This window comes from Typha latifolia, chromosome 2, assembly GCF_019914945.1.
Source record: "Typha latifolia isolate L0001 chromosome 2, TyphaL0001v2, whole genome shotgun sequence".
NCBI lineage: Eukaryota > Viridiplantae > Streptophyta > Magnoliopsida > Poales > Typhaceae > Typha > Typha latifolia.
Window position 1 is genome coordinate 6507427 of NC_133087.1, and position 23458 is coordinate 6530884.

At 36.8% G+C, this 23458-nt stretch overlaps 1 protein-coding gene across 1 annotated transcript; it reads left to right on the top strand.

Annotated features, from left to right (window-relative positions):
* Window positions 1-6329: 6329 nt before the first annotated feature.
* Window positions 6330-22500, top strand: LOC140782614 (uncharacterized). Its single transcript, XM_073129274.1, has 8 exons — window positions 6330-7122; window positions 7212-7281; window positions 7371-7476; window positions 11273-11339; window positions 12988-13063; window positions 15642-15937; window positions 16455-16582; window positions 22220-22500. Exons 1-7 carry the CDS (start codon window positions 6895-6897, stop codon window positions 16536-16538), a joined length of 927 nt encoding a protein of 308 aa, XP_072985375.1. The 5' UTR covers window positions 6330-6894; the 3' UTR covers window positions 16539-16582; window positions 22220-22500.
* The last annotated feature ends 958 nt before the right edge of the window (window positions 22501-23458 follow it).

Genomic DNA, 23458 nt, shown 5'->3' on the forward strand with positions numbered 1-23458 from the left:
ATATATATTGTATAGCATATATAATTATTTTTTTACTTTTTATATATTAAAAGTGTTAGATTGCTTTTCACATAAGCACTAGATAGTAAGGTGATCGCTCGCCATTTGTAATCGTCTTTCAGTGCACTTAAGCTATTAAATTAAATATATGGACATTAGTTAAATTATAATATATTACTTATATTAACTATGTAATACGTTCCAATTAACATACGGACATTAGTTAAATTATAATATATTAATTAATTATATTACGTATATTAACTACGTCATATATTGTAATTGCACATATGAATATTAGTTCCATTACAATGTAATACATATTTAAATTACATATTACATATATTAACAACATAATATGTTCAAATTAGATATGAGCATTAGTTCAATTATAACATATTACATAATTACTTACGTATTACATATATTAACTACATAATATATTTTAATTAAACTTATATTACTTTGCTCATCTCATATCAATATATCATTGTAATGCATTAACTTATTTTGTAGTTTTTTCATTAATTTTATGTGATCCTGAATATGTAATTAGATAGTTTTTGTATATTGTTCGAAGAAATCATAAAAATAAAAAAAAACCTAAATTTAAGGGCAACAAGACTGTGTAGGCAAATTGATATCCCACTTAAGATAACTGCAAGTTCACTTGTCAATATTGAAAATAAAATTTTCATCGAATGAGTTAATCTAAAATTTAAAATAGATGACAAAATAATATTGACAAATTGAGTTCTATCATAAGAAATGTGAAAAGAGTAATATAGTTTTCAACAAATAATTTTTTATTATAGTATTAAGCTATCTTTGGTCTTGTCATCTCTATCAAATATTGTATAAGTATAGTCTTATACTCATGAATAACAATATTTATGAAATTAACCCACTATGTGCCCCTGACATGAGGTTGTGAGACTCACATGTAGGTTGGAAGAGCTAGCATCATACACATCATCACTATATAAAATTAAAATAGCTGAAACAACATAAAATCTCACTAACTACAACAAGTCTATTAATAATATAAAAGCAAATGAAGTTCTTGAATACAAGAGTAATATTGAATCATACGTTCTTATGATGCTACTACAAAATAAGTAATAAAAGAGGTATGGTACCCCCACTAAATAAATTGCTACAAAAGCTTCAGCCACGGTTATAGTCAATCTTCATTATATATTAAAATATAGATGACGCTAATACTTAAAAAATAGCATTATCTTTAGAATAATAATATATATATAATTTATAGCATAATAAAGTGTATGCATTTACACCCAATATAATAAGTACATGAATAACAAATAAAATATTATGTCAACCAATCTCAAATTCATCTCCATATTATGTGTACTCATGCTAAAGATCAACTCAACAAATAGCAAATGAATGATGTATTTGTCTTCAATATCTTTATGTATAATATAAGATGACTATGTTGTATTAGCTAGCGATGTTAAATTTTCACGCATGCTAATTTTTATTATATTTATAAGTCCATTTAACTTACTTAATACTACATCATCATTTGACACCCGTACTACGCCCGACACTAGACTTATCAATCACCACCAAACTTGTTTGACATAAAAGTCCATAAAGGGAGCGTAAATCATAGTAATGGAATCATCTACTTGTCACTTAATGAATAGTTTTGATCATTGTTCTTTTTTATAGATTAAGGACAACAGTCGTTAGCTCATAGCTCACTATCATCATCGCCATCATGGGATCATCCACACAGTGAAAATCATAAGCCATTGCTTAAAGATATTTTTATTCTACGTCATCGGATACCACTAAGTCTACACATCTGACCATTAAACCTACAACTTAAAAACCTGAAAGGATTTGACCCTTGTCAATTGATAGTATAATCATCCATTTATGATCGGTAAATGACATGCGTGATTGTTTGGGATCTATGTATTGGGACCTTAAACATGATTTATTCTATATAATACTATAATATAATTCTCTCATCCAATATTTAGCCGAGTAGGTGTCGGATATTATCGAGACAATTTCTGTGAACTTTATATTATTAGCCTATGCTTCACTAAATAATATTATATTTTAATAGAAAATGGTGAGTGATAGGAGCAATGAGAGTCAAGATAGTGCACATATATTAGTTGCCTTCTAATATTGTAAGCATAATATCAACGATGAATTAGTAAATATGATAGCAACATCATTATAAAAATTTATATATTATCATTGCAAAATATGCTATCATAAGATACACAATCATCATGACTAACAAAAGTAATATGAAATGTCATGGATGCAATGATCTACTAAGATCTATATATCATCAATTAGATATTCTATTATATATAATCCACCACTACATATAAATATTAATTAATAGTAATGAAAGATAGTCTACTTGCTTGGAATTGCTAGTTACCCTCGATGAATGTGGGGCTCCTCGCTAACCATGGTCAAATCCGATGTCCTCACAATTTGATCGAAGATTTGTACCAATGTCTATTATTGATATTATGATGAGGCTATACAAAATTAGACAAAAGTAAAATTGAGAAGATAATCTAGCCATCGGGCCTCCTAAATAGGCCCACAATTGATCCTTAACTAAGCCAACTCGACCTGGGCAAAACTTGCCTAGAATAAGCTCAATCTGATCCTACCCTAAAGTGGGCTTGACCTAGCCCACTTGGCTCATGATAGAAATGGACCCAACGACCAAAGCCCATCAGTCTAGGCTAGTACATCCTTAGTATTCTCTCAAAAGGACCAAAGATATGCCAAAGAAGAAAGGTGAACTCAATCTTGGGTTCCCAGGTCTACTCAATTGGATTAGTTTTGACATGCCAGAGCTTCAGGGTGTATTTGGGTAGCAGTGGAAAATGAGTCAGGGTAGTCAAGTTCGGGTCGGGTTGGATCAGGGTAACATAAGCACGTCATATTAATAAATGAGTTATAATTTCTAAATATGAACATGACCTACTTATTATATTGATTACAAGGGTCATAAAACAGGTTGGTGATATAAATTATTTATATTTATATAAATTATGTGATTATAAATGGGTATTATTGTGTTATAAATAATTTTTTTTCTTATTATAAATGTGTTATTCACGTGATATATTAGTTATTTGAGTTATAATTTGGTTGTCATAATCTGATTATCATGTCATAAGCGAATTATTGTGTCATAATAATATTAGAGAGTTAGTCATAATTGTGTTAAATGAGTTGAAGTAATAAACATGATAATGACTCGATTATTAATCGGTTAAACCTAAACATATTTAAAAGTTGGGTTCTTGTGTTAGATTATCATGTTGGGTTAACTTTTGTCACCCCTATTGGTGTGAATCTAGACTTCATACTCAAATGGAGGATGGGTCAGGTTCTTAGTAAGAGTTTGCAATAAAAAGGAAAAAAACTCTAAATTCAACGAGTTGGCACGTGCTTGTCAAGTGCAGGTAGAGCTTTGGGCTAGTTCAAGCCTTTAAAAGTAATGTCTAGCTAAAAATTGATGTGGAAGTGGGTGGACTAAGGTTTAGATATGGTTTGAATTGAGAAAAGAACCCAAACTCACGAAAAGTTTTGAATTGTGTTAACGCTAGTAGGCTGGATTGAACCTACTAGGATTTGGAGTTTATCCTTTAGGTGTGAGAACATATTAGGGACTAAAGATAGTTAATCTAGAATGGAGGAAATCTTAAAGTGTTTCTAAGTGGTTCGGATCGAGGAGGAGGGTGGCTAGGTGATAGATAACCAATGAACTGGCTAGGAGTAGTGGTGACGAATAGAGGATGCAGTTAGAATTGGTGATTGCAGCGGACTAAAAAAGAGGCACGACTAGGGTGATGGCTAATCAAGGAGAGTGGTGGTGATGATGGAGGGACCGAGGAAGGAGATGATAGTGGCTTGCCTAAGATGAAGAAGGTTGCAGTTTGCATATGCGGAGGTGGCCGACGACAATAGCTGATAAGAAGAATGTCATGTATGAGGTAGGAATAGATATAACAAAAAGAGATGAAGGGAGAGATTTAGAGACGAATGAGAAGAATGGAGAAATTGCAACACATGAATGAGTGCTCATGATGTTTGTTGGCATGACTGCATGAGAGCTAAATATGCTATATTTAGGCAAGATTTGATGCAGAGCTAATTGTAAAGTTTTGGCACGTCCAAAATCTATTTTTGATATTTTTATCATCTAAAAACTTAGAATTTTACAAATCTAGCACATGTAGGCTTGGCACAACTTTTTAAAACTTTATTATAGTAATAGAAAATACTTTTTCATTAATATTTGATCATTTTATAAAGAAAAAATAAATTTAGAAAAGACCTAATAAACAACAAAAAAAGACATATGTTAACAATTAAGCTAGTAAAATTATTATTATATGGACATTTGCATGCACTTATTACACTCTCCAATCACGATAGCTTGATCGGCTTACCAAATTAAGCCATGAGTTGAGTTATCTAGAGCAGTGAGGACCTTGGTAAAGGTTAGACCAGAGTTCAACTTGGGCTAAACTTAGGCAATACCTAGATGTGAGAAGACTTCGAATTTGTTGGTAGGCACGCTCGGGCTGAGAGGCAGCAACTAGTGCTTAGGTGTATTCCAGATTGTAAGATACATGCATTAATAGGGCAGGTGGCTGACTATGATGCAAGTGATGACCAGACGGTGGTAGGCACACTTAAGTGGAACTTGGTTAGCCAAACTAAGGGAGCATCTAAATATTTTCAATGCTTCGTTTGAGGTGAGGAGTTACCAACCAAGATTGGGATGACTCTAATAAGTGTTAGGCTAAGGTTTAGCCTCATGTATAAGCTTAAACAATGTCCGAACATAAGAAACAACCTAGTTGGTTGGTAAGTGTACACACAATCTTGTTTAACCAGTTGGACTTATGTCCAAGACTTGTAAGAGCTCGTCTGAGGTAAGGAAATGGTTGACTTGAATGAGAAAAGTCCTAGAAAGGATTGAACAAAGTCTTTGTTGAGACATGGGCTTAGGCAAAGTTCAAACGAGAGAAACAACTCGACTTAGTTGGTAGATGTGCACATAGTCTTGGTTGGGCCAGCTAGACTAGAGGTGGTTAGTCAGGATGGGGGAAGTCCTAGGAAGAGTTGGACAATAGATTGGCGCATGTCTGAAGTGGTCTTGACTTGTGTTTGACAGAGTGGTTGACCGAAATGCATTAAATGCTCTCGGGCGATGGTCAGCACGAGACTGCAAAACCAAAGTTGGAGGTTAGCAATATGATCGCCAGCAAAGGTGATAATCCTATATGTGGGACGGTCATGTCTTCAAGCCTATATGATTGTGGAGGAGGTTATATAGAACTATGCATTTGTATGTCCGCAATAGTCATATTCAATATTTTTTGCAAGCTAAGGAGATATAAGGTTATTTTAGAAACCTTGAGCAGTTAAAAGATATCTAGATTCTAGAAAAATATAGATGAGTAAATAAGGTGGATAAGTAAAACTGGAGGATTTAGATGACAACATACTGGTAGTGTTTTTGGTTGGAGAGAAATAATAAGACTCTTAAATAGTTAACTCCTAAGCAACTTGCTACTTTTTTCCATCACATTAATAATGTATTTATATCTTGATAGAAATTGGAGGTGTGGAAAATCAGAAAAAAGACTAGGATTTATGTTTTTGGTCGAAAGAAGCCTATCATTACTCTAGATTGAACATACTCTTTTGTTAAATTAGAAAATGTTTTTCTACTTTTGATAGTCTTGTCATATATTATTTACTTTTAGTTCTATGTGGGTAGTGATTATGAGATGATACTTTTCTCACTCTTTTTGTAAATATATATAAGTAGTTCGAGTGATTGGTTATGTTCTTTTTGATATATTAGTATTTGTGTCCAGAAAAATAGATGCATTTTGAGTTTGTTTTGTAATAGAATTGAGCCATTTGTATTGATTTTCTTTAAGAAAAAAAATATCATAAATATTACTATGAAGCTAGAAGATGCCATCAAATTATTGAGCGATTCGTTCCATTATTTACATTTAAAATGTCATACATACAAATTTATGTAGAAGTATTTAATGAGACATGAATTCAAAGTATTTAAATAAGTTTGAGTTAAAGTTAATTGAGTTTGTGTTATAAATGAGTCAACTCATTTAATCTGTTCATTATACGGACTACGTTGCTGCTTAACTCGTATAACTCAGGCTAACTCATTTATTATACGTGTCGAGTCGAGTAGACAAGGTTAGACCTGACCCATCCAACAACCCGTTAAGTGTGGGTATAAATATAAAATCTAAATCACAGACCGTAATTTCTAATACTCGCTGCTCTTTATATCCCTAAATCCCACGGCCACCTAAACCCTTCTCTCACTCTCTTCGTCGTTTCACCGGTAGCTCTCCTTGGATACCACCGTTCCCCTCCCCGTTCCTTCCCCTTCCGCCGCCCACCACGACCTCTCCTCTTCGTCTGCAACCTCTTCGCTCACCTCCAAATTGGTTTGAGGTCGATCTATCTCATCGTCGCCGCCACCTTCGCCTCCTCGATTCCTCCCCCTAGTCGCTCCTCCGCGATCTCGCCGCCGTCGTGGTTTCCGTCCTCACCGTCGCCTCCTAAGCTTAGGGTCGCACCTTATTCGACGAGAGACGCTGCTGCGCTTACTCGAGACTCGTCCCCGGCTGTTCACCGCAGTGCCGCCGCCGCAGTGGATAGCTGCCTCGCAACATTTCTGCATTGGTTGGTAAAGGAGTTAGCCGTGTAGATTGAAAACGGATTACGAGATTGATAAAATTTACAAGGGCCCAAGTGTCGCGCGAACCGTCCTCTGGAAAGAGAAGACGCTGCTAATAGAGTCGTAGAGGCGAAGCAGCAAAAATGGCGGCAAGCGAGAGCAGCAGCGGTAAGGGGGAAAGTGTAGGGTTAGCCGGAGACATGGAGGTTGAAGCTTACCGCCGCCTCTTCCCTCTTCCCTTCTACAAGCGCCATATACTCGAGTCCGTCCGCCCCGACGCCCGCCCCCTCAACTACGCGCGCGACACCACGCTCACCCTCGGCCCCGTCTCTTCCGCTGACGGCTCCGCTTTGGTCAAGATCGGCGAAACCGTGAGTCATCTTTTCCTCTCATCTCTATAATTTCTTCTTCTTTTCGTCGTGCGCATCAATTGCTTGACGGAATGCTCATGTAATCGCAGATCATGCTGGCCTCAATCAAACTTGAGGTCATGACCCCACCAGTGGAATCGCCGGATGAAGGATCCGTCGGTTTGTTCTTGGTTTTTTTTATCTCTTTCTCTTTTTTTGTTGATTGTTTCTTGCTACTTGGGTGGAAACTTGTTTTGACACTGTTGCAGCTGTTGAGTTCCACATGCCGCCAATTTGTTCGCCGGCCGTCAGGCCAGGGAGGCCAGCTGAGGTGGCGCCTGTTATTTCTAAACAGTTGTCGGATGTTATCATGAGGTGTGCTATGCTATCTTCTTTTCTTCCAACATATGCTTAAATTGCTGCATGGTTTGGACTGCCAGACATCTATGGGTGAGAGGATTTTGATTTTGATATATATATTTTTTGAATGTCTCTATTATCGAGCTGAGTGAACCAATGGTCAATAGATAACTGCAGCAAAGTGATTAGTCTGTTTTCTTGGAGCGGAAAACTATCCTTCTTTTTGGCTAAATTATAGGCCACATGCATTTACTCAGACAATTGTTTGCGAAGATTTTCTGAAACCAGACTACTATCGTCCTACTTGCTGGAACATATTTCTAAAATCTACTTTATGCTACAAAAAAGAGGCTTGGGTATTCTATCATTAAATTAACTCCCTTCCCCATTGTTGGTTATTTAATATGCTGCAGGCACTTCATGTATTAGCGGCATTGAATAAAGTGCAAGTATATGTTTCTGGCTGCCAAGTATAAGACTAGAATGTGGGAGTCAATTCTACAGGGTGTGATTGGAAGAATGTAGTGGACATTAGAGGTCTCATTGCAATGGAGGTGGAGGCAAGGAACTGACCAAATAATTGCACTAGTCATAACTTCTGACCACTGTACTTGCTACAACGTAGGAAACACGGATACTTCTATATTCTTGCGGTATCCATATGACCATATCGGATATGATACTTGTCGGATATTTCCGGATATATTAGATACTTCCTTAAAAGTACCCTAATTCTAAAAAATAAAATTAATACTGTAGATACATCTTGGATAATTCTTAGATAATTCTTAGATACTTCTTAGATACTTCTTATATACTTTTGAGATTTCTATCAATAGAAGCCAAATCGAAGGTGACTACACCTTTCATTTCTTATTGGATTTAAAAGGCATTTTTTGTTAAAAGATTAAGCTTGCTTGTTCATTTTTATGATCTATAATAGGAAATCATGTTACAAAGGCAGTTTCTTTTGATATATAGATTGAATTGCTTGTTTATCTTACATCTTATTAATAATGTATTACGTAATACTAATTCTTTATTACAATTAATTGAAGATCTCTTTATATAAACTATCACACACAAAAATAATAGAAAATTCCTCAATTAAGAAAATGAAAGTACAAAAGTTCATATATATATATATATATATATATATATATATGGAGGCTGGAGCTACATATCCTGCGTATCATATCCTTATTTTTACGGCATACCCGTATTGTATCATATTCCATATCCTTATCCGTGCTTCATAGACGACAACCCTTTATTGTCTAACAAGTACTGCATAGGACAACATATGAGAATTTTTATAAATATAATATATTTAAGCTAACAATTGCCAAGAGAATATAAAAATAATTGTTATTGTGAGGTAGAGCATAACTGAACCAAGGTTCTAAAAATCGGTATCGGAATCGAGATCAGTCATCTGGAAAAATGAAACATATCAGCCGTATCAGTCTTATTGGCCGCTTGTATCGGATCAGACTATTTTTTAATTATAGAAATTCTAAATATTTTCTAAAAATATGGGAATTTTTTTAAAAATTTAATAAAATGATAAGAAAATAATATTTATTTACATATGAAGTCTAAAAATAAAAAATTACATTAATTTATTCAAATTTTTTGATAAATACCTAGTTGGCTCTCGCTTATCTTTCCCCTTCTCTTTTTTTCCTCTCTTTCTCTATTACTGCCAAGGCAATTTTTTTTTTAATTTTCTTTCCTTTCTTCTCCCTACCTTCTCTCTCTCTTATTGCCACATAGCAAATTTTATTTTTTAATTTCTTTTCTCTCCCCTCTTTCTCTCTCTTTTTCTCGCAATCTCTCTTTCTCCCTCTCTCTTACTGTTGCAAGGTAATTTTTTTTTTTCATTTCTTCTCTTCCCCTATTAATCTCTTTCTCTTCTCTCACTTCCCATATTCTCTCTCGTCTCTATCTCACTCTTTGTTACTGTAGTAGATTTTCTGCTGTAGTAACAAAGATTAAAGGAGAGAGAGATAGACAGAGAAAGATATTGAAAAAATGAAAGAGAGGAAGAAGAGAAAGAGAGGTGCTAGAGGGAGAGAGTAGAGAGAAAAGAGAGAGATAGGGCACCGGTGAGAAGAAATGAAAAAAAATTAAAGAGAGAAGAGAGATGGAGTGAGAGAAGAGATAGGGAGAGCCCATATCGGGAGATAGTGCATATATAGTGGTTGAGGTTAGGGGTGTCAAAGGCTCGGCTCAGTTGAAGCTTGGGCTCGACTCGGTTTAGCTTGAGCTGAGCCGAGCTTGAGCCTTCTTTTAAGGCTCGGATCGATAGGCTCAGCTTAAGTATAATATTTATTAATATTATATATAAATATATTTATAATAATTAGATCTTTGATCCAATGGCTACTATTATCCTATCTCTATCTAACTCTAACCTTAAATCTGACTAAAAACTCCCAACAAACCTAACTCCTAATCTCCTCATTTCCTCCTCCTCCTCCATTGATCGGCTCATCCGGCCTATTCCGGCGGCCTCCTCTTCCATCGGCATCAGCCTCCTCATCTTCCTCCTCCGCCGCCTCCTCATCTTCCTCCTCCGTTGCCTCCTCATCCTCGTCCTCCTTCACCCCCTCAACTGATCTCCTCGTCTTCCATCGACAAGCCGCAGCAGCCTTCGCTCTCTCTCCGTCGACCTCCGCAAGCCGTCGCCTTCTCCTCCATCGGTGTCCTCCTCCTTCGGCAAGCCACCGCTGTGCTGTCTCCTCCTCCTTTGGCAAGTCGCCACTCCGACGTCTTCTCCTCTTCCTCCACCTCCTCATCCGGCCCCCTTGCCCTCCATCGACAAGCCGCCACCACTTTCTCCTCTCCGTCGGTCTCCTCATCCTCCTCCGGCCTCGGCAAGCCACCGTCCCGCTGTCTCCTCTGCCTCCTCCTCCTCCTCTAATTAGGCTCGGGCTTGACTTGGGCTCGGGTCGGGGTCATTCTGGCTCAGCTCGAGTTCGGCTCGAGTTGCGCTGAGCCTAAACATCTTTAGAGGGTTCAAAATTAATTTTGAGCTGAGCCTGAGGTAGAGCCGGCTCGCTCAAGCTCGGCTCGTTTACAACTCTAGTTAAGATGATCTTCTAGAATTGTTCTTCAATGAGATGAAGTTGAATCATTTCCTGTCCATGAGGCTACTGATAGGGGAACTAGAATAATGGTCTACTTTTGAGGAATTACTTATGGATTGCAATGTAAGTTTAAATATATGGAAGAAAAGATAGTCAGATGGCTGATGTTTTCTTGATCTATTATCACTTATCAAATGACAGGTAGTATATGTTATATTTGATATATTAGACATAATTATTTTTAATTTTTTATATATTAAAATGCTAGACTGCCTTGGGATCCACCTTGGTGCATCCACCTGGGTGCCTACATACCACCTAGGTGCTATGCGGTAGGGGTGGCCGTCTGCAAATCGTGCCACCTTTCAAAACATTGTGCAATTTACTCGCAATGTCTGATCATTGACGTGATGGCTTAAATAATCTGAATTGCTCAACAATTTTACAATAAGTTTATTTATTTACATTCATATGTCTTGGTGGATATCAACTTGTTTCTCTTGCCAAATCAGTTTGAATATGCATCTGAGTTTTGAGTTCTACTTTCTTTTATGCGTTCTTGTGTATGGCATAAGGAACATATTTTATTTTTATTTTAGCATGTCATTTCATTTCTGAGAAGTATCTTAAGCTAATTTTCTGTTTAGATTACTGCAATTTATCTTATTACCAATTATAGCCACATGCATTTAGTACTCATTTTATCCATTTAATTTTAGGTCGGGGATGATAAATTTGAAGGAGCTCTGCTTAATAAATGGAAAAGCTTCATGGATGGCTTACTTGGTATGGTTTCTCTCCTTCCAAATGAAATATCACCTTTATATTTATGTATAAAAGTAAGTGATAACTCATAACATTCTCTCAAAAAATAAAATAAGAACATCAAATTGACAATCACATCTTTTGATATTGTTACACCATACCATCATCGTAATTACGGATGTCTTTTTCAAGCATTATAGGGTTGGGTTTACAATGGAGTTGAAAATAAATAGAGTTGATTATCGGCCTTCAATCAGCCCTCTCACCGTGCCAAATATTTAGCAAAGAAAAATTAGGTAGGAAGGGGTTTTTCATGAAACAATAATTTCAATTTATACGCTAGTAAGATACCCTTTTGGTAGTAGTCACACCTCATGACTGATCCTCCAATTCCAAATCTCTCCGAGGAGTATTGATGCAGTATGAAGCATCCGTTCAAATGGGTGGAAATTCATGGGCTCTATTGCTTACATCCTTCATACATGTTTTGAATGATCTCCAAAAAACAAGTATATGAAAATCCGTTTGAACGGCTCCTAACACCATTCAAGTTGCTATCATGTTTTCATAGTTGCAAGTTGAATCCATTTGTACACCTCCTAGCAATTTGAATGCCCACCACAGTCTATGTCCAAGACAGATTTATTTTTCAGAGTCCAACTCAGGTTTATTTTCAGAGTTTGTTTAGAATGGGACCTTTAAAAGTTTGTTTTGGATTAAAAGTTTGATAGCATGCTAGAGAGAGGCTATAAATATGTATTAGAGTGTCGTGTTAGGAATAATTCTATTATTAATTTATTATTCCGTGAAGTTCTTTTTCATATATTTTGTGAGATTTGAGGTGATATGCTTTGGTTTGGAGTAATTTTAAGTGTGAACCAAGCCCTTAGACCGGTGAGATGCCGTCCATCTATCTGTCTTATATTGCTCTTGAACTAGTTCTAGGGTTGACATAATCGCCAATACCCATTACTTCCACTTTAGTCCCTGATTAAATTCCTTTCCCTTCAGCAAATTTGACAACAAAAGCAACGCCTTTCCCTTTGACACTTTAAGAATGAGGCATAGATGGAGATATCTTAAACATCAGTATCTTGATTTGTGTACATTTGCTCTTCTTAGTTCTTATGTTGTGACCCATATGAATTTTCTTCCTCGTACCATTCTTTGGATTTTCTCTTCTTTTTAGCATGATTTTCTAAAATCCTGTTGCATCTGATAATGAACTTAACTTCTGCTGGAACCTTCTTACATTGCTCTACCAACACCTCTTACCCTTGCTTAGTATCGTTTGAATCGGTTGATCCCAGATAATATGAACATATTAGCTTCGTTGCCTTCCCAGATGAGTGAATGGTCTGATTACAATGGGCCCATGCTGGATCAGTTTTTAATCTATTTCTTGGAGATGATGAAGGTGTAGAATCGTTTTCTAATGGATTGGCTGAGTAAGACATTCAAATATTGTAATTGTTTCATACTTTCATGCTAAAATTAATGATGCATCCAAAGTTGAATCAACAAAAACAAAATAATGATAAATAATACCAGAGGTAGTGGTTATGATCAAGTGTTTATTATTACATGCATTTAATAACGATTTAATATTTTGCAATTCTTTTTGTTAGAAGTAAATTTAGTTGCTGTTGCGACCTTTTGTGATTTGCAGGATGTATACTGCCTGAATGCTGATGGTTCCCTTTATGATGCTGCACTCTTTTCAGCAGTAGCTGCATTCACGCACTGTATGTTGATTATACATTTATTGCAGTTTGATAGACTTATGCCATGAGAAAAGTAGGATACAATGGCAAGAATTGGATCATATCTAAGGCTATTTGATGTCATTGTGACTTGTAAATAATCGTGTATTCATAGAACATGAATGTAGACTTGATGTAATCTCCTCATCTCTATATGTAGAGGTGATGGGAATTCCGGAAAAAAAGATGAAAATTTGAGAAATAATTTTTTTTGTGTGGAGGATTCTACGTTTATCCCTCTTCTTCTTCTCCCTTTCTTCTACTTCCTTTTATCCTTTTTTTGTGGTGGATTTCACACTTCTTTTGTCCCCACAATTTATGTGGGTTTGATTTTCTTTCCCTCATGACTTGATGGGTTATTTTCTATCTTTCCTATCTATCTAACTATGCTAGTATGAAAATGGTACTTGAAGGCAAATAAAAAGATTCACAGAGGCTTTATCTTTTCTCCTCGGGGGGTGAATCTAAATATCTCCTTACCTTTATTTGAATCGGCTTCTTTCCTCGTCCCTAGTCCACATCAGATCTAATCCAACATCCACCAACATCTCTGTCAATTTTCAGGCATTGACTTTTGTCTTTAACCATACTGATGAACAAGATTCTTTAATCATAATGTGCTAATCTGAATATCCCATTTGAGATAGCCTAAAGTTGGTTCATTTATTTATTCGAGAAATATTTTTCTGTTTGTGATGTTTCAGTTTTGAGACTTTCGTCTGTTTAATTTGGAGTGAACTTTTCTTATTGTCCTCATATTTTAATTAATCCAACTCCATTGCTCAGTTGCATGCTTTTAGATTGTGATGCAAAATGACGTGATTGACATAGTGTAGAGAAGGAGGTGGATGAAAGATGCAATAAGAAAGAAAGAGGCATGGGGTTTTGATCTCCATCTTTAGACAATAGTTTCACATCAATTTCACAAAGTAGACAGAAACTCAAAAGTCTTTATTAATTCCAAAAGAGAACATAATAGGTCTATATATAGATCTTAGAATGACAATAAGTGAAAAACACCCTAAACAAATATAAAATGCAATCCTAAACACCACAGAATAAAAGATGATATGAAATCTAACTCAAAACCAAATCCCTACAGAAGAGATCAACAACTGTTAGTGCCTTCTGCGCTAGTGCACACACCAATATGTTCAATTAGTGATGTCCGCATCATTCTCTCCAGGTGGGAGGGAACTTGACTTTGTCAAATTTTCCCCTCTACTGCTCTCATACTACTCTAGGATATAAATCACGGCGATCAAGTCACGTATTATTCTCCTCGAGGAGAATTGATCGGACATATTGGCGTATGTACTAGTGCAAGAGACGTTGACAGTTGATGATTCCTCCTATATGAATTTGGTTTTGAGTTAGATTTTATGTCGTTTTTTATTATGTGGTGTTTAGGGTTGTTTTTGTGTTTTACATTTGTTTAGGGTGTTTTTAGCTTATCCTTCTCTATACTACGTCACATTTTGCATCAGATTGTTTATAATCTTTTGCCTATTATGCTCTCTTGTATCATGTTGCAACATATTGTCTGCATTACATTTGATTGATGAAACGATCAAATCCTAGATTCTTGTGAAGAAGTAGATTCTCAACCTTAGGTTTCTGATATGTTTGTTAGCTACTTTGTTTATAATCTTCTCTATAAATTGCAAATTACATTTGCTTTCATATCTTTCCGACTCCTAAGTTGGATACAAGGATTTAACGTGTTGTGTTGATCGACACGTCTCCATGCTTGTTCGTGTCATTTGATAAGGGTACAGTATTTAGTGCCATCCATTATGTGCTACCTGAAACCCATTAAATTAAGTCAAAGAGACCCAAAATGATAGATCTACCATTTATAAGAGTCAACACTATATAGATCTAGGATTTTGGTATTAGATTTATGAAGATACTCTTCAAATGTAGAAATGGGAATATTTGATTTTGCCCAATATATGAATTAAAGTCTACACTAGAGTCTTTTATCTTTAGATAATGCTATAAATGATATTTCATTAATTTATTAAAAATATAGCAATTGTCAAGTAAAACTATGATTCAACACATAGTATGATTGAACACATTCATTAATTAAGAATAGTTCAATAATTTAAAAAAAACCCAATATTATCAAATAATTTCTATTACGCTGAAATTTTAGCTCAAAATTGTAAAATTTGACTTGAAATTAACTCGTATGGAGCTAATCTAAGTATCTAATATGTTCTTATACTAATTTTGATTCTATCTGAATGAATTTGACATATTCTTAGAGGCGTGCCAATGTTACCTGTGTGCCAATAGGGTATTAGGATGGCAATCCTTCGTCAAATATGTTGCTGTTACCATTAAATCTTCTTGGATATTAGTCATGGTGCTTTCTACTCGGTCATAGCTTGCATTCCCATTAGATGACCCCACCAGTATACATATATGTATAAACTTTTGAGATCCATATTCTCTTTAATAAGTTCTAATGCCGTATTTCTCAGATGAATCCAGTGATATGTTAATTTTTTTCATTTATAAACCGTTAACAAGTTTTCCACTTATTTGACAGTGCAAATTCCACTAGTTTCTGTCAATGATGATGGAAGAGTAGTAACAGTTCCAGGAGAGCTGGAAGGCAAAACTAAATTTGAGTTGGTCAATAAAGAAAAGAGGAAGCTTTCCTTGAGCAACATCCCATTTTCCGTAACATGCATACTTCATGACAAGCACATCTTGGTGGATCCTACAGCCGAAGAAGAATCGATAATGGAAACCTTTGTTACTGTGGCACTGGATACATTGGGCCATTTGTTGTCCATATACAAACCAGGAGGTGCAGCTCCTGTATACACATCAACTATTAAGGTCTGCCGCCATTGTTCTCTTAGCATAGTCACTCAAATGTCTGGGTACATGATAGAGTTAGTTCAGCTTTGATCCTCATTTTACTCCTGTCAACTAAGAAATAAATAAAATAAATGTCATCGGTGAAATTTGAAAAAGACTGTTGGATTGGAGATTGGATATTATGTCCTGATAATCAGTCGATAATAGTGAATGTGATCTTAATCATAGGACAACATTATGAGTCAAATCAAATGATTAATCAAATATGGATCAGTCTTCCTTGCAAAGGCTCTGTAGTTGCTCTTTAACATTGTAAAGACAATGAATCTTCTTATTTGTAGTTAATTTGTTCTCTCTCCTTGTTCACATTGTGAATTGTGGAAGTGTTAGTGGAATGAAAAACTGAATCCTAAGTTGCTTGGATCCCATCCAGTACGCACATGTATCAAGGTCATCAATAGTTTTGGCAACATATTATGCTATGAAAATGATCTACTGTAATGAAATATATGAAGGCTAATAACTTCCATTTCAGGAGTGCATTGTCCTTGCAAGAAGTAGAATGCAGCAACTAATGCATATCTTGAAGGAATCCATTTCTACGATGGAGGTTGACTAAACTCCGGAGTAACCAACTTTTTGATGTTTATCAAACTATGTGAGGTATATACTGGCAAAACTTCTTATTCTCTTATCATTTTTTAGGGGAAATTTCATTTCATGCCATGTATTAATGACTTATTCTTGCCGGCCTTATCTTTTGCTATTTCTAGATTAAGCCATGCATTTCCCAAATTTATTAAAATAAAAGTATAAAACCTTGTTATTAGTTTAGTTAATAGCTTGATACGAACCAATTTAGGGTCGATCCGAATCACGAGCAGTTCTGCACAGTCCAAGGAGAATATTCTCCTGATGCCGAAACACTACGAAATTGGTTGGAATAGCTTCGTGACTTTTCGATCTACTTTTTTGGTATTCAGACCCTTTTTAGATTCAAATAAGATCTGGGTCTAATCTGAATGAAAGCTGATGGAAAAGTTGGTGGCGAGTATGGTGGTGATTGCGGTTTAAAGGATAGCAAGTGAGGATCGGCTTGTAGATGGTGATGGAAATGACATGGAGGGTGGATGATGGTGGTGATGAATAGGTAGATTGATACTTTAGAAGGAAAGATGAGGGAGAAGTAGGTCGGCCCTACATGACTAAGAGGATCGATGAATGAGGTGGCGGGAGAAGCTTCAGCCTTTGGTGTAGGATATCAGCTTGGTTTGAGAGAATGTGAGGAAGGCTAGGGAGGTCGGAATTGAGAGATAGAGGTAATGCAATATTCGTTGATTCCTTCATTAATGAAAACTAGGGTTGCACTTCACATATATATAGAGTTTAATCCTAAACTAAATCATAAATACATTAATAAACTTAACTAAACTAATCTCTTTATCTTCCTTGGATTAATTCTCTGTTTTGTTGCAAATAGGGTCCGAATTTGAAGAAACTTTGAATACAAAAGTTCTACATCATGACGTCATCGATCTTATTTAATTGATTTTATAATATTTGAAAGTTAGATGATTATCTTCTGAATATTTTTTCGAAACTGCGTAGAATTGGATTTAACTAATTAAACAAATTCTAACCTACTAAGATTTTGACTAAAATTATATAAGAAAATAAGATAAATAGACTCGATCCATTGAGCTCAATATTCTCATAATATGATTCCTCCAACATTCGAGCTGAGTCCAAGAGTGCAAGACTTATGGAAGAGGCTACGGTTTGGCCAAGTGTAGCCCAAATGTGGCCCATTGGTTGGTGCTTGACCAATTAGTCTAGAGCTAATACTAAACCCACCCATAATACGATGCGGATTCGAGTCTAGTCTAGGTCTCATGCGCGGGTTGAGCGGTTTGGGATGCGCCATGACCGATGGTTGGCCCCTTGGTTGGTCCAAGTGCTAAGGTTGGTGGTATGGTCACCTCCGGTCTAGGTTGATCGAACGGGGCTTATCATAGTAGAATGCAGCCCACTTGTCTAGATCAGCTGGTTGGACCCTGTTGGGGTTAACTCGATGAATGAGCTCACCCACCGCTGGGGCGTGGACCACCTCAGGCTCTAGTCTCTGGTCCATGGATGTGGTAGCAATGGCTCACACCATAGTGGTGCCTCAAACTTGTGGGGGATCTGTCGGTGTTGGCAGATTGACAGCTTCCGGTGTCCAGCAATTGAATCTCTCATGTAGTTGGTCTTGCTTCACGCACATCCTCCATAGTAATGCATTATTATCTGCTGCACTTGCAGTGAGGGTCCTCATGAGGGTAAGGAGTTCGACATTGATGGCAGACAGTGCCTCTGTTGGTGGCAATGCCTCCTCGCGGTTAGGGGTGTTTGTGGATGGAGGTGTAGCCATAATTGTCTTCATCTCTCCTCTATGCAGCCATGGAGTGGATAGTTGCCATGTGAAGCATGTCGAGAATCTCTTGCTCTGATACATAATCCAAGGTGGACTCGGGTTTGGCCTAGGCCACGCATGCGAGTTGGCTGGTTGGGCTTTGGCACATCGAGGGTCAAAGAAGGTGGCCGGTCGATCAGATAGGGGAAGACCTTAGTAGGTAGCCACAACCATAAGATTGGGTTGTTAAGGCATTAGATCGTCGAGATCTTCCCAATCACTGAAATCCTCAACCCGTGGCTTCGGTGATAGTCTAAAACTTGGCTCATCCATTGGTTCCAACTCGTCATCGGAGTCGAACTCGTCGACAGGAGGAGACAATTGATGTCGCTGGTTGAGGAGGATCTGCTTAAGTGCCTCCATGCTCAGCAATAATTTGTTGTTGGTATGCCTCTGCGTAAGTGCTTCAATGCTTAGCAATAATTTGTTGATGGTATGCCTCCATTTGCTCCAAAATCTGTTCCAAAATCTGTTCCAAAATCTGTTCCATGGAAATGGATGCTAGATTTGCCTCCGTAGGCACTGCGAGTGGCGACGAGCTGCTTGGTGATGGATCGGTGGCGCTATGGCCGCCATGTCTTGTCGGGATGTAGATGATCACTTGTAGGCCATTATTCATAGCCAAGGACCAATCTGCTTTGATACCAAATTGATACAAATCGAGTTGGAGTTGATCCAAATCACGAGCAGTTCTACATAGTTTGAGGCTCCTGATGCCGAAAAATTGCGTAACTGGTTGGAATTTGACTTTTCGATCTACATCTTTGGTATTCAGATCCTTTTCAAATTTGGATGAGATCTTGGTCTAATTTGGATGGAAAGCCGACAATGGAGTTAAGTGGCAAGTGTGTTGGTGATTGTGGTTTAAAAGGTAGCAAGGGAGGATAGGCTTGTAGATAGTGATGGAGATGGTTTGGAGGGTGGATGATGATGGTGAGGAATAGGTAGATTGATACTTTAGGAAAAGGAGAGAGAAGTAGGCTGGCCCCTACGGGACTAAGGGGATTGGCAGACGAGGTGGTAGAAGCTTCAACTTTTGATGTAAGTGATAGGCTTTGATACCAATTTGATAGACTCTGATACTAATTTGTTAAGCTCTGATACTAGTTTGATAAGTTCTCGAACCAAAGATAGGCTACACAACGATTCCTTCAAGATCTGGATGTATTATAGGAATCAGTCTGCGCGATCGTGGGAAAATATTCGTCAAATATTCTTCGGTAGTCAGAAAATTATGAAACCAATTGGGTTAGATCCGTAACTTCCTGATCTACAACTTTCGTATTTACGCCCTTCGCAGATTCAAACTGTAGCAGGGACAAAAATACAGAATAACGAGGGTGATAGTGGTGGTGACGGGTGGAGTGGATGTTAGGGTTATGAATGGGTATGGAGATGAAGGTGGATTGTGGAAGTGGTTAAAAGATGTAGACGAAGGGAACGAAGTGGCCGAGATCCCAAAGAAGGGTGGCTCAACAGTCGAGGGAGATTAGAAGTTAGGAGAAATCTTGCCAACGGTAGAAGTGGAAGGATAGTGAAGAGAGAGGAGGGAGAGAGTCTAGAGAGAAGATAGGAATCAAGAAATCAATAATCTAATTCCATAATAAAGTTGGCTGCAATCCACATATATATAGAGGCTAGCCAACAAGTCCTAAAACAATATGAAACCCTAACAAACTAACTAAACCAGTATTCCTTATCTTCTCCGATTACCTCTCGGATTAAGCTTTCGTTTTGTCACAGGTAGATTCTGAATCTGAAGAAGTAATGAATATCAAAGTTGTAGATCTGGAGGTTGACGATCTTATTCAACTGGTTTGATATTATTTGGATATGTGTAGAATATTCTACGAATATTTTCCCGAAACTGTGTATAGCTGGATTTGGCTAATTAAGTAAAATCCTAACCTATTAAGACTCTAACTAAACCAAATAACCATATAAGATAATTAGACTCAATCCATTGAGCCTAATCTCCTTTTGATGTGATCCGATTTGATCCGGTTCGTATCAGTAGGGTGTCAACTTGGCTTGAGAGAACATGAGGGAGCTAGGGAGGACGAGATTGAGAGATAGAGACAAAGCAATATTCCTTGATTATTTCATTTTGTTAAGCTAAAATAGTCTTCATTATCTTCTTTAGATTAGTTCTTTGTTCCTCCGCAAATAGAATTCGTATATGAAGAAACTTTGAATACAAAAATTCTAGATCATGACGTCGTCGATCTAATCTAACATAATATTTGGACGTTAGATGAATATCCTCTGAATGTTTTCTCAAAACTATGCAGAATTGAATTTAACTAATTAAACTAGTTCTAACCTAATAGGATTCTGACTAAATCATATGAGTAGATAAGATAAATAGACTTGATCCCTCAAGCCTAATATTACCATGATATGATTTGATCTGACCCGGTTTACATCATAGCTTTAATTATAGCCTATGATGACAACCTACGTCAAATGTCCCTCCCTTAATTAGATTAGAATCAAACATGTATATTCTAACTTAAATCAAATGCGTTCCATCTTAGCTAAGCTTTCCATTAATCATTTGAGAGAAAAGAGGAGAGGAGGCAGCAGTTAAATTTGATTGAAAAAGAGGGAATTGAGGATTACAGCTATTAACAATCCATATAAACAAAATATTCCCTTTCTTATACTTTCATTAAGCTTCTTCTTGGGGTTTGCATATTCCAATATATATAGTTAGAACTCAATTTAGAATAGTGGAAAAGCATAGTTCACAAATGAAAGAGGTCAATAAACAAGTCAATAAAGCAGGTTGCAACATGAAAAATTTTGTTGTACAGGTAAGCCTGCAAAACTCACCTTCCCCTTGCTTCATTGGTGGGATTCATGTGCATTGCAATGCTGTTTTTCTTCCTCTTGCTTGGCTGCCTATTCGTCATATATAATTTTAGAAAAATAATCAGATACAATTTCATATATGTGGTATATTTGAAACTCAGCAGTGGGCAACAATATCCTGAAATATTGGAAAACTTCGGGATGACATGGGGCATGGCACCCTGAGTCAACATGTGTGGAGCGTTAACCTATCCACATGTCCTTCATGTCATCTCTCACTTTTCCTTTCTCTGTGGTTGCAATCTAGAGACTGACACTCAATATCAAACTAAACTAATTCATAGAGAAGAAATGACAACCTTTGGATGATAATGGTGATTAATTGCCAGTGGTTGAAGCCTTGGTAACACTAACAATCCTCTGATCTCGACATAGACATTGGCTCCAGCCTCATGATGGAGTAGCAACATCTTGGAACTTTAGGGAAACCACCACTTTTATAGGAGAAATCTGCCACCTGTGACATTTGTATTTGTATATTAATGCTCTTAAACCTTCTACTGACATGATTAGTGTTTTGACGGAAACAAGTCATCAGATGGAAGATTGTGGTGCTAATGTATGCTCTTTGCCCTTATTTCTAATGTTGAAGAAAATATTAACACTTACTACCGTTAAAGTGCTTGGCTGGTAGGTTGTTTATGTTCTTACGTTCTTATTTCCAAATAAAATGGCTGCTATTGGTATGTGTGCTTCAGAAATGGACCAGCAGGCTTAAGATAAAATAATTTACTGGACTTCCTTTTGAGTTTACTTTCTTGCCTTCATGGGTAGCTCTTTTTATTTATTTCGTTACTATAGACAATCTTCTTTTCTGTTGACTTAAATTTCGAGAGGAAAATCAGGAGAAACTTCCTTCCACATGCGCTTTTTATTTATCAAAGGACTTGCATGCTTTCTAGTTACTTTAATTATTCACTGACGAGCAGCTTTCATCTGACATGAGGTTTATTTCGCTACCGTGTTGTATTCAGTTACAATACCTTTTCAGGTACTAGTTCCCTCGTGTGATGTTGCTGTGAAGTCCAATGCCAAAATTTTGGGTCAATTTGATAGATAGTGTTGCCGGGAACTGAGGATCTTCTGCTGGTTGAAATTTCAGGAAAATAGCAGTTTAGTGCATTGGTAATAGGTCTGAGTGTTCTATTTGCTTGTGTACTTATTCTGGTCTTATTATTAGATACACTGTGTTACATGAACTTGACTGGCAACAGGACAAACGCCTCGATACAAACTTTCCATTTTTTTCTACCAACTTTTATGTCTCAATCCATAATCTTAAGAGGGGATCTAACTGCATGAAGCTCCAAACTCTGCGTAGTTTGGGAAGGGAGAATATATGCAGCTTTATCTTCATTTCTAAAGACTTGTTTCAAAATATTTAAAATCATGACCTCTGACTGCATGAGACTCATCTTTGAGTCTACGGAGTTTGGGAGATAAAATATACGCAGATCTGCTCGTAATCTTTTGGGTACAAACAATAGCACCATACTGTCTGTCTATATGACTACATATATTGCTAATTAAGTTGGGCATCTGGACTGTATGCTGTACCACCAAGATTAAGCCTCTTGCTAATCTCAACGGCCTTCCTTTTGCCCAATATACTTGCATCCTTAAATATATTTAGCATGCACTGTCTCCTTGCTGCTTTATCATGGCCAATAAATTTCAGTCTGGAGTGCCATTGAATTGATCCATGTATTTATTAGACAGCCATGTAGAGGGGATTGCTGAATTCTCGCGAACACTTCCTAATGTGTGTGGCCCTCTCAGGCTCCTCTTGGTTCGAAGAGATTTGAAATCTGCCAATAGAGAAAGCATGACATCTGAATCCACAGTTCTTGTAAACAACAGTGACTCCATAAAAGTCTCATTATTGACAAATTTTTATACGAAACGAAGGCGTCAATGTGCTTGAACATTTGGCGAAATCATCGTAAGGATCAGCTTACGGTTTGTTATGTCCCTCATCTCTACATTCTGCATAGGCATGGTCTGCCTCCTCATCAGATGATAAATGCTTAGGTTTGAACTTTGAACATTCGAAAATTTTTCACCGTGTCTAAAGCTATGAGCTGGACGCTTAGCAAATCATATGTACATTTCACCAGCCCCCAGACACCATTTGAGAGCAATCTAGGAAGATATAACTAAAAGAAAAAAAAAAGTGCAACCACTGTATCTCAATAATTAGGTCCATCATTAGG

Coding starts and splice junctions, on each gene's coding strand:
- LOC140782614 (XM_073129274.1), top strand. CDS start 6,895: ATGGCGGCAAGCGAGAGCAGCAGCGGTAAGGGGGAAAGTGTAGGGTTA. Junction 7,282..7,370: donor GCCGGATGAAGGATCCGTCG/GTTTGTTCTTGG, acceptor ACACTGTTGCAG/CTGTTGAGTTCCACATGCCG. Junction 15,938..16,454: donor TATACACATCAACTATTAAG/GTCTGCCGCCAT, acceptor CTTCCATTTCAG/GAGTGCATTGTCCTTGCAAG.